At 46.1% G+C, this 12,848-nt stretch overlaps 1 protein-coding gene across 1 annotated transcript in view; it reads right to left on the bottom strand.

Annotated features, from left to right (window-relative positions):
• Nucleotides 1-333: 333 nt before the first annotated feature.
• LOC146796722 (astacin-like metalloendopeptidase) overlaps nucleotides 334-12,848 on the bottom strand; it is a 123,547-nt gene continuing 111,032 nt past the window's right edge. Inside the window, exon 12 of the mRNA XM_085630231.1 lies at nucleotides 334-572. Within this exon, the coding sequence (XP_085486357.1) occupies nucleotides 568-572 (5 nt within the window). The 3' untranslated portion in view covers nucleotides 334-567. The remainder of the gene's footprint in view (nucleotides 573-12,848) is intronic.

Genomic DNA, 12,848 nt, shown 5'->3' with positions numbered 1-12,848 from the left:
CCCATTGCTGTGCTCAATAGAATTTACAGTTGGAGTGAGTAGAGTTTACATTAGTATTGGCATTGCACCTACGCGAGCGAGGTAAAGTTGACTGGGACATTATTGATCCATATGGAGTTCAACATGATCGCTTGATCGACCTCTCTACCTGGCCAGATCAGACCTAATATCCGGATTGTAAGAGCATGTGAAGTAACCTTACAAAAGTAAAATAACAAGTTCATTCAAATGTACTTATCAATTAACACAGCAGACATTGGGTTACTATGCGTGGAGACAGGGTCTTTTATACAAGAAATAAAAATCTAAGTAATAAAAATCTTTTAAAAATTATCTTTGAGATGTTTGTAAGAGTTAGGTTTTATTTACACTATTTCACAAAAATATAATACAGCAAACCTTTAGATAGTTTGGTACAGCAAAGACAATCGCATCTTTAAAAAAAATATGCACAATCAACACATGCACAAATAATAAAAATAAGGTTTATGTAAAAGTGAGCTGATTTGGGTTCTGATGCTGCAAATCCTGGTCCAGTTCTGCGCAGTGCGACTCCGGGTTGTTTTTTCACTCTAGAATAGAGAAAAGAGAATCTGTGAATATTCAGTGACGTGTTGAGGGATTATTGCAAAAACTGACACCTCAATTTTTAATTCACACTCTAGAAAATTGACCAGGACCTTTGGCTATGTTAGTCTGGAGCTTAAAGATACCCAACGACTTTCAAGGAATACGCTGCCAAACTAAAATGGGTCAAGTTTGTGCTATATAAAAACTGCGAAATAAAGGTATCTATTTCAATCAGACACCCCTTTTTTCCATTGGTGACCAAAAACTACCATATCACCTGGGGCTAGACTTCGCACAGTCTGGACGTATGAACCTAGGAGAGAAACCAAATTAACTCTGTGATGGCACACCCCTTTTGGAAGATGTCCAGAAATTCTTAGCTAAACAAAATGTACTCTATCATGTGTGACTCATCTCTTCCCTTTTCACATACTCACAGACCAGATCTCTGCTATAGACTGGATATTTGGACCGTTCTCCAAAATTGTTACCATCACTAACGGCTTGATTATGACTATGGTGGTCCATTGGACTGCGAGTCTGGCGGTCCATTTGCCGTTTTACGAGTTTTACATTAGAACAATGTTCCCAGTATATGGATGTATAAAAGAACCACAAAGTTACCATGAGTTAAACAAAAATTAAACAAAACATATTATCCTTGATGTGCAGTGTTATTTAATCACACTGAACAGCCTGTAGTTCATTGCATATATTGACACATTGAAAGCAGTGCCCCAGGAAGGAAGGGTGAGGGTATGGTGAATGACGTGAGGATAAGGAAGTGAGTGAAACAGTGTACAATTCACGTAATCAATAGTTTTACAAAACAAAGAGGGGCTCAAACAAGAGCCAAGGTATTCACATTAGGTACAAATGTTAGATAGCCATGATTCCGAACACACTCACAGTGATGAATCGCTGTTGATCAAACTGGCTATTGTGGTAGATGTCGATGTTTCGACCCCTGGTAGTGGTAGGTAAGTGTGTCCCTTACATCGGGGTCTTCCTCAGGACAGAAGTGTAGGGGGGGAGTGGGGGCAGGTTACCTGGAGATGGAGTACAGAAAATTTAAAACCTGGGAGTTCCCATGTAGGGAGTAAGAGTAAAACTACAGGCGAGAGCCTGGGTCCAAAGGTTTACCATCAGTGGCCCAATCGTTGGGCTTGGGGGACAGGAGGGCGCGTGGCCTCAAAACTGTGGTCAAGGAGAGCAATCACCTGCAAAAATAATGAGCAGGTGCAGAATATACAGAGAGGATTCACCTATGTGAGAAAGAGAAGGTTGGGCCTCTCTCATGTACTTACTAGGAGGGGGTTTTCATCATTGCAAGAATCAGTGATGGGCCAATCAGGGTTAATCTGCTGGGCCTGGAAGGAATACAATTCTTAGGCAGTCATTAAGTCGGGCAAAATTGCTCCGTGTCCAATCCTGACCGGGAAGAAAATTAAGTAGACAGTCGGTAGGTTGCACCAACTCCAAATAGCGAAAAAACATTTTCTTGCTACTTCCTTAAGAAACATGGCATAGAACCAATGTAGGTTCTGTCGGAAAGAAACCCAAAGGGGTTTGCCGCTCTGTAAAGTGTCCCAGGAACACCCATTAGAAATCTGGGAAACTAAACTCAGGACCCATGGCGATGAAAAAACAGTGTCACGCTTCAGTGAAAGGGTCACATAGCCAGATTGCAGTAGCGCACCAGCCTCTATAGTTGCTGTCATGTTCAGTGAAGGTGTCAAATAGCCAGTTTACAGTAGTGCACGCGCCTCTAACCGGATGCTGCAGTTAAATGCTGAAATAAAAACGTCTGTGCTGCTGGTCTCACCCGTGAAAGAAGGGGTTATTGGATTGCTAAACGCGCAGGGAGCAGCGATGGAACCTTCGTGCCAGAGGCTTACCGTAATTACAGGAAACGTCTCGGTCCGAGAATGAATCCTGTCAGTTAGATAGGCTGGTGAACGCCGGTCAGTTAACCATGCGGACGTGCCAAATTGCAGATTCTGCCTACTCATGTTGAATGGAAGGGAAAACAGACTGAAAAGGACAGCGCCAAGTGTGTGGCTGTAGAACAGTGTAGGAGAGTAGGATCTGCCTCTTATGTTGCCCCCACTTATTGTCTGATGTTTACACTGGTTTCTGGCTATAGTCTGGCTGGGACCCTTCTAATTAGGGCCCCAGTCTCTCTGTTCTCTCTAAACGACATGGAGTGCATATTAGGTGCACTAGCGATTGGATACTGTGGTGCCTTATGAGTCCCTAGTATATGGTACCTTAGGTACCAAGGCATATGTACTTCACAGACCTACAAGGGGCTGAAGCATGTATTATGCCACCCCTGGGAAGCAGACTAAATCTGACACCACAGGCCTGCTACTGCAGCCTGGGTGAGGTGGTGCTAGCACTCCTCACTGAGATATAGGTTTCCTATATCTCCCCTGCACACACATTTAAACCTATCAGTCACCCCTAAGGCAGGCCCTATCAATCCTGAGGGCAGGGTGCTTGGTTTCCATGTGAGGGGGTGCCTTTGCCTGAGCAGGGCCCCTCTGCAGCTCTCAGAGTCCATTCTCTGGTGCTGTTTGTGAATGCGGTCAAACCATATACTCTTAAGTGCATTATAACCTTGCAGTAAATGCTAACTTTGGAATGGCGGCATTGAAACATGTCATGTTTGGTGTCAAATGCTTTGGAATCATACCCCCACACCAGTAACTGGTGTGGGTGTATGATCTCACCCTTCTAGAGGGATGGACATGTACCTACTGTGGAAATGCGGTAGAATCCGAAGAGCCCTGGCATCACAAAATGGATGCCACCAGTCACAGACACTGGGCTGCCCTCCTGCTGATGACCGAAACTCGCAGTGGAGGAACCCAACAATAGGTATCCTGTCACAGGGAGGTGTGACCACCTCCCAGACAGGGTTTAGTGTATTGGGGCTGGGTGGGTGCACTCCTAGAGTGCTTTGAAGTCCTGCACTGGGGGAGCAGTAGGCTTCTCTGTGCATACACCAGTTCAAACCGGCTCTGGGGCTACCTGCCCCTGCTCTGGCACGAAACTGGACAAAGGGAAGTGTGTGTAGCCACCCACTCCCCTGACCCTCCCATCGGTGGGGTCATAGAGCTAGTCCCTCCCTTCCTTCAAGTATAAGTTAGGGAACCCTTGACTTTGCAAACTAGATACCCCTGGACGACGCTCTGAATAAGAATTCCAGACATTCGACATTCCACTACCTCTGGAAGACGGAAGAATCTCCCTTGGAGTCAAGGAGTGACTCCCCTGCTTGGCAGGCACCAAAAACTACAAACTACTGTCGCAAACTCCACCACTCCCGCCGGAGCCCGAAGTCCCTGCAGCCCAGGAAGAGGATTTCCTGACTTCTCCAAGGCCATCGTGAGTCCCCAGCGATGCTGAGGCAAGTGGACCCCACGAGTGACGAGGAACCGCAATCCCTGGATACCGTGCACTATTGTCGAGTACAACCCCTTCACGACGTTCTACGAACCTGTGCTTTCGGCCACGTGTTGTCCAAGCCTCTAGCAGAGATCCCTCCAAAGATCAGAGGCCTACCCCGTCCCGAGTGACCGTGGGCCCCTGTTGAGTGGATCCTCCTGAGGTGTCTTTGCAATCCCTTGCTGGCTGGCTTGTGGGTCCCCTGAAGACTTTCCTACAATTCCAAAGGGCTCCCCTGGTTGCTGCAGGCCTGCCCTGACTTACCTTCGCTGGGTGAGTCCCTCACACCTTGCTGGTCTGCACCGCTGACTTTTTGTCCTTTCCACGAGACTTGCTGTTACCAAGGCTTGTTGGCTCCAATCTGGTCATCGACACCGTAGTAAGCTGCAGACTTCGTGGGACACGCCAAATCCAGCTCCTGGTTGTCGTTGATGCACCTGGTCCTCGTGGCTGAAGAGTCAAGACACCCATGAACTACCTGAAAACACCAGACGACTGTGGACATCCAGCTTCCTTGCCCCGGGTCACAGCCAAGTGACTTTGAACATTGTCCCCTCTGCTTTAAGGTCTTCCTTCTTCTGAATCCAGGCTTGGATTCCACCGGACACTTCTTCTGTCTTCACAAGCAGCAAGTCTTCACTGGCTCCCATTGAAAACGACGCCTCAACCCAACACCAAAAGACACCTATGCACCCGGCTTCCCTGGGTGAGGTAACTCCTGCACTACAGTGCTCCTGTGGGTGTTGGCCCTAGAACTACTTACCCTGTAAGTGACTTGCTTGTAGACTCTCCCGAAGTGCCCTTAAACTCTTAATTTCTAACCGCGACTTGCCCCACTGAAGTCTACGGCGATTCGCGCCTGTGTTCACACACTGCACGCGTCCCCCGTGGGTCCTTTACTTACCTACCTTGGGTGGTCTTGTGAGGCCCCAACACTTCTAAAGGCCCTAGGCCTTGTCCCTTTGCAAGTCGTTGTTCTTAAGTCTCTTTTTTAGTATATGGTCTGGTGCGCCCCTAGGGCCCCAGCCATATTTGTGCTCAACTTATTGTGAAACGTTGATTTGTGCATATGTTCCTGACTCTAATCTCAAAGAGATTAGTAGAAAGTTGTTTAGTAATAAATACATATATATTTGATATATATACCTGTGTGGTGTCCTTTCATTTAGTAATTCAAGAGAATATGTCGTAAAACAAGCTGCTTTACATTCCTCTAAAGACTTAGCCTGAAGGCTGCTCTCCACAGCTACCACTAGGATAGCTTTCTTTAAAGGTTGTCTTAAACCTACTACCATAAGAGTCGAATTGTACTGGTGCAAGGTAGCCACTTTAACTAGTGAACAGCATATACCAGGCCAACTTCTCACAAACAGCCTCCTCAAAGATGACAGAACTGGTTATACAATGCCTTGTGAAAACATACTGATGGTATTAGCGAGCATCAACATATACTGACATGCATCACAGACATTGGTGCATGGTTCGTATTTGGGCACTGTTACATTTAAAGGTTGATTTAACAACATGGGGAGACAAAGATACAAATTACCAAACAAAACATTGCTCGTTATGCATCGTAAATGTTAATTTACCAAAACATTGCTCATTATGCATCGTAAAAATTAATTTACAGACATGGGGAGACAAAAAGACAAACTATCAAACAAAACATTGCTCATTATACACAAGGGTCACCAATATATTATGGATGTATAGCTACATGAGGCGCAGCGGCTAGGTAAAATAGAAGGCAGTGTTGGTCATATGGCATGAGTACTAATACACTGTTCTTCTCCTCTGTCAAGGACCCACTTGATCTATAGAGAGTCTGAGCATATTTACATATTTCAAACCAATCCAGCATTTATCAATGGTAAGACGGGCACATTTTCGCGGTTATACCTTCTAAATCGTTAGAAGATTGGTTTACAGACTAGGGGGAGAAACAGATTCTAAAAAAAGTCATTAGCGACTACTCATATCGAATATATGCGTACTGGGTTATGAGAAGGATAGTGTGTTGATGTGGTTACTGCATGGGCGGAGTTCTCATTCAAATTCAGTCAACTATAGGGGCTGGGCAGGGATAAGAATGCACTCGCCTACAACAATCTCATAGCTATGAAAGGTGCATCGATACCGTAGACACCTGCTCCTTTAGTGTGGATCAGAATAAATGGGGTCACCTCATGTGAGACATGCTAGTTGTGCGTGGCTGACCTCTGATTCGTTCAGGCCATTCTGTATGGAATCCAGGAGGAACATCCATTTGCATTCCCATACATCCAAGATTGTACCAATGTTTCCTCCCCTGGGGCCAAGTGAGGCCTTCTCAAAAACCACCCACTCGAGCGCATCTGAAATGTTCAACCAAGGGTGCCTCTTGGACCCCACACCTAATGCGGCTGCAATGCTGTAGGATCCGGGACTTGACTGCCCCGTTTGGCCAACATATATCAGGTTGCATGGACATATGATGCCATAGATCACATTTGTCGAGTTGCAATTTTTAAATGACTTTAAAGTGATCACATGTTGTTTGTATGTGAATTCCATTGTTTGAATCGTAGTTTGGCATGCCTTGCATTGTCCACACTTGAAGTGTTCGAGTGTGGGTGGTAGATTCCACATTGATTGAATGGATGGTGGCTCAGGGGTTTCTAGGAACGAGCGTACTATGTGATCCTTGACATTTTTGACTTTTTTGTATGAGTACATCGGGGGGTTGGTTTGTTCTATGTCCTCTGATATAAGGCCCCAGTATCCGTTGATCACTTTTTTAATGGCATGGCTTTGAGTTGAAAATGTGGTAACACATATCATCCTTAGTGGGGTTTCCTCTGTCCGATCCTTAGGTGTCAGTAAGTTCTCACGAGGGCTATACCATGCCCTTTTCTGTGCTCTTCTTATTAGTTTTCTCGGATAGCCTCTTTCCATCAATCTTTGGCTCAGATCGTCAGATTGGACAAAGTAATCAGTTTTCTTTGAACAGTTCCTGCGGTTCCGCAGGAACTGTCCAAACGGTAGATTGTCTCGGAGTCCTCTAGGATGGTAACTGTTGTATCTTAGAAGGGAGTTCCTCTCAGTCGGCTTTTGGTATAGAGTTGTATATAGGTGATCATTCTCACACTTGATAGTGATGTCCAAGAAGTCGATTTCATTAGGACTAGAGTTCATAGTGAATTGAATGTCTACACTTCTTTCATTGAGCCAGGAATGGAAGTTACTTAGTTCCATAGAATCGCCGGTCCAGACCATCAGTATATCATCTATGTAGTGTCTCCAGAGGGATACCTCCGTGGTGTAGGGGTTTGTGTAATTGAATTCGAAAGATCTTTCGACATGGTCCATGTATATAATGGCCAAGTCTGGAGCGGATGCAGCATCCATTGCTACTCCTTTTGTTTGGAAAAAGAAGTGTCCATCGAAAAAGAAAAAGTTCTGCATCATTGCTAGGCGTAATAGGTCAATGATGAAATCGATCGGCACTCCCATGGGTGCTGGTCGTTGGTCCAATGTCTCTTTCATAACATCCAGGGCAGCTTGTTGGGGTATACTGGTGTACAGGGATACAATGTCACATGTCACCAGAAGTTGATTGCTAGGATTGAAAGGACGCTGGTCAATCAGGTTTATAGTTTGCATTGTATCTCTCAGGTAGTCCTCTCTCTCTGACCACAGTTTGGTGCCCACGTGCCCTCCTGTTCCTCAAGCCCAACGATTGGGCCACTGATAGTAAACCTTTGGACCCAGGCTCTCACCTGTAGTTTTACTCTTACTCCGTACATGGGAACTCCCAGGTTTTAAATTTTCTGTACTCTATCTCCAGGTAACCTGCCCCCACTCCCACCTACACTCCTGTCCTGAGGAAGACCCAGACGTAAGAGACACACTTACCTACCACTAACAGGGGTCGATACGTCGACATCTACCACAACAGCCAGTCTGATCAACAGCGATTCATCACTGTGACTGTGTTCGGAATCATGGTTATCTAACATTTGTACCTAATGTGAATACCTTGGCTCTTGTTTGAGCCCCTCTTTGTTTTGTAAAACTATTGATTACGTGAATTGTACACTGTTTCACTCACTTCCTTATCCTCACTTCATTCACCATACCCTCACCCTTCTTTCCTGGGCACTGCTTTCAATGTGTCAATATATGCAATGAACTACAGGCTGTTCAGTGTGATTAAATAACACTGCACATCAAGAATAATATGTTTTGTTTAATTTTTGTTTAACTCATGGTAACTTTGTGGTTCTTTTATACATCCTTATACTGGGACCATGGTTCTAATGTACTGCTTTATACCCAGGTCCCAGTGACGTTATTTACCCTTCTTGGTAACTAGTTTTACGAGTTTGGCAGTTGGACTGCCACTGGACTGCTGCTACCACAGGTGATCCATAATCCTGCGGTGGTTGCGCAGCGGTCTGAGAAAGTAGTACGCTGGCGGTGCCGCTGCGGCACCACCAAGAAAATTACGTGGTGGCCCGCTGAATGAGTGCCAAACTTGTACTCAGGCCCTAAATTATTTGCTTTCACCCTTTCTTCAAAACTTCACATCGATTCCTACAGTAAAAATTTACTACTTCCTATAAAAGTCTTTCCGCTAAGCTAGATTTCATATATAAGATACAAGCCTTTGGGCATCATATAGAATCCAACTGGTGACCTGGGGGGCCGGCAGGTCAACAGAGGCCGCGGTCAGGCTTAGAGATCCCTGCCTACCTGGTGGTGACCCTGTGCCTTCAGTGAGGCCTTCAGTGGTTGCTCCATAGAAGGCACTGATCTTCAGCTGAGTGGTCACCTACTCTGCAATTTTTTTTAATTATAGAAGAACAAAGTCCAAAAGGGGGTGTCTGTCCCTGCAGAATAAAATAACAATGTCCTGTAGTCTATGTTTCTGTCTCCATGTATGTTGGGGCCATTGTGCAATTACCCAACCCTGGGCTGCCATGGCTCCCATGGTGGTCCAAAGCAGAGAAAACGAGTGATGTTCATTAGGTCCTGAATAGGGAGGGGTGACTGTCAACATGACCTAATGACACAATGGTGGATGGCCGATTTATGTTTTCCAGAAGTTGAGTCAGCTCAGATTCTACAGTTAGAGACCCTGTGGTATCCCATTCCCAAAATGGGCAGGGCACCACTAGTTTGGCATATATTCTTTTAGGATAGATACACATTTATGCCAAACAGTAAATGACTTCCCAAATAATGTAGCACGTACACTATAAAGGTACCCTACTAGGAAGAATAACAAACAAGCGTTGTTAAAGGTAGTAGGTTGCACCTTGTAGCCCTATATGCTATGCCAATGATTTTTATTGACAAACAATGTCCTTACTTCTTATTGGTCAGAGCCTCCTCCTCACCTTAGATTCCAATTAGGGCTTTGTGTATGTTCCTGCAGTGTAACATTGATCAAGTATTGTTTTCTGTCTGTTGCCAGTGTCCTTCCAGTAACTCTTTGTTTTAGTTTTTACATGTCTGTCTTGCACATCTCTCTGCAGTCCCTCTCCTTCACCTCTATCCTCCTCAAGATGTTGCGGATCCCTCCTTCATGTTGCTTCCCTCGTTCCTCCTGTTTCTGGTTCTTCTTTCCCACCACCACCCTTTTACCTCTGTCTTTTGCTTCTTTATCCTCCCACTGTCGTTGCTTGCTTTCCCATTCCCCACCCTCCTTTCGCTGTCTGTGTTTGATTTACCAATCTCCACCCTCCCTCCTCCTGCTGTGTGTGCTTGATTCTCCCTCGCTCCTTCCTCGCACCTCCTGAGTGTTGCTTGCCCCCATGCTCAGCTTTTACACATGGTGCATAGCAGCACGGGCTGCTGGATAACGTGCCTTAAAGGGGAAAAAAGTGCTACAAAGTGTCATAGAGCTTTTTTGGGGTTACTTTAAGCTATGCTGCACAGCAGCGCCCACTGCTGTGCAACATGTCTAAAAAAACATTGACCAACCAAATACTTGTCAAATAGGCAAAACCTATTAGCTTTGTCAATGCTTGTTAGTATTTCCACTCCAGACTAATCAACATCAGATAACACATTAGATGGTGGGGGAGGCCAGCTGTACAATTCTGACTCCAAACTAAGCCATGTTGGGTAAAGTGTTGGAGTCTGGGGTGGGTCAGATTTACTGTTCACATTCCAAACTAAGCAACACTGGGGAAAGCATTAGACTCTGGGGGGGTTATAAAATACTATTTCTACTTAAAACTAAGCAACATTGGTGAAAGGGGTGTACTGTGAGGGGGGGGGTTCACTTTACTATTCCCAGTCCAAGCTAAGCAATATTGTGGAAAGTGCTGGATTCTATTAGGGAGAAGGGTTTCAGATTTACTATTCCCACTCCAAGCTAAGCAGCATTGGAGACAACGTTGGATTGGGAGGGGAGGAGGGGCAGATTTACTATTTCCACTCCAAACTAAGCAAAATTGGGGTAAGCATTGCACACTGGAGCGGTGTGATTTACTATTCCTAATCCAAACTAAGCAACAACGGGGAAATCGCTGTACTTGGACAGGGTGTCCACATTTACTATTTCCATTACAAACTAAACAACATTAGAAAAGAAAAGCAAATTAAAACTTTACACAAATGAACATTAAAAAAAATATATCAGAAAAGTAGTACCTATTAAATAAAAAACATTCAAAAAAATAAAATGTCAAAAGTAATATAAATGTTACAAATGTAATAAATAAAATAATAATTGGCATATACATTTCAGCTAACACTATATATGAATTAAGTTAAAACTATTAACACTCGCACATACCTGGGCAGTACGTGGACCTGCTGGACGGCGTTTGGATCGCCATTGCCTTTGCCTCTGACCTCACGCCTCGCGGAACCCGCTCCGCGGGTCCCGCTTCGCCAAGGGGCGCCTGGAACTTGGGAGCTGCCGTTGTTGGGACAGACCAGGGCTAAGGGCTGTGAGGGCTGCGAGCAGGAGGGGCTGGACTCAGTTTCCCAAGAGTCACAGCTCAGCTCCGCCCGCAACACCTGGGCCGCTCTCCCTCATCGCCACGCCCTTACCCATTACCCAATTATATCCTAGGCCATAAGTAAGAGCACGAACACCGCTGCGCGGGAGAAGCCCGGGACAAGGGCGGGACCGTCTTTGGCCGTCAGTGGCCGAAGGAGGCTGGGCTGGGCCCACTCTCTTGATCCCCCTTTGTGTTACAATTAAGGCAATGCCTTCGCCCCCACCACGGGAAACCCCCTCAAGGGATGGCGCCTCCAGCTCTGGGACTTTGGATAATTACTTTAAACCCACTAAAGGAGAAGCGGACAAGGAAAGCCCGCTTGAGAAGCGTAGGGTGGAGCGCAGGCGCTCCATTGAATCTATGAAAACCAGGCCCTTGACCGATATCATTCCTTATCCCACCACTCAAGAGGAAGGCACTCCACCCAGCAGTCTAATTAAATCGACACTCGAGGACTTCCCCGTCTTACTAAGGGAAATTCCTTCTACTCCAGAGATAGCGCTTGGAAAAAACACAGAGCCAGCCCCTCTCGAGTTCTCCCATACCCCTATTAACCTGGTAACTCAAACCCCACCTACGCAATTGGTTAATAAGAGCAAGTCCAAATTAAATGTAGTGGCGGAGTTACATAGGCCCCCACCCAGTAAACGTGCTCGGAAAACAGTGGGGGGGCGGGGGAAATCCAAAATATCACATCTTGACTTTGGCAAGAAACGCACTAACACCGCTCTATCGGGGAAGCCTACGGAGATAGTGCCTACCATTCCACCGCCCACGCCCCCAAACCCCAGTATAACGGCCACCACTAAAGAACCAGAGGTAATTTCTTCAAACTTAAACCTCCCACTCTCTGCCAAAGGGAGCATTGAATTCCTACTCCGCTCCCTTTTGCAGCCCATTACCGACAGCTTAAAAAAAGTCGAGATCAGGCTCACCCTACTAGAAACTTCTCTTACCACTTTGAACACTCTAGTAAGTAAGCAGACAAAGCTAGTGGGAACCCATTCCTTTGCTGGGGATCCTTCCAAAGCAGAAGCTGCAACTAATGCCAATAAAGCCCCCCCCAGAAACCCACCGCCTGCCCCCCCTCTGCAACCCCTTATGGCCATCCAACTCCAGGCACGGCACAATAATCAAAGCAACAGACCTACCCACCCCGTGGACTTAGCCTCCCATAGCTCTCAAATAGAGTCCTCTGGAATACATCAAGATCAGGTTAACGCCCCCCCACCCACGCCCATTTGCCCAACTCCCAGACCACGAAGGCCAGACCTCCCGCCTGAAGCTAATAGATTAATGGTGGTCTTAGCTGGTGCCCCCCACTTAAGATCAGGGGAAAATGAGGACTACCAATCCCTTAAGAAAAAGGTAATCAAATGGCTTAACTGGAACCGACCCTTGCCATCCCATTTTAATAACGAAATCATCATGGTGAGAAGGGTTCCATGGCTAGGGAAGACCAGGAAAACCATAGTGGGGGACTGTATTATGGTAACCTTTAAGGATCCGGGAACGGTACGACACATTTGTGGAGGAATGAACCGATCCCTTGATTCCACCATACAGACCCTCCCAGTATCTTTTTTCTTCCCCCCGATTCCCAGGCACCAGGTTCCAACACACGATGACTGGACAAGGGTGGAACACAGACGTAAACACAAAGGCTTTCGACAACGCCCTTACTTCCAACCGCCTGAAACACCTTTTTGCGATTTTAATCGCTTTAACTGCCTGAACGGTTTGGATGGGGTCGACTGACTTACCGTCTGTAAGACAGTGCCAGGGGTCTCGGGCTCCCCCGCTGTGTGCTCCGGTTCAATTTCT

The sequence above is a fragment of the Triturus cristatus genome, chromosome 10 (genome assembly GCF_964204655.1).
Source record: "Triturus cristatus chromosome 10, aTriCri1.1, whole genome shotgun sequence".
Taxonomy (NCBI): Eukaryota; Metazoa; Chordata; class Amphibia; order Caudata; family Salamandridae; genus Triturus; species Triturus cristatus.
This window is presented reverse-complemented; position numbering and strand designations above follow the sequence as displayed.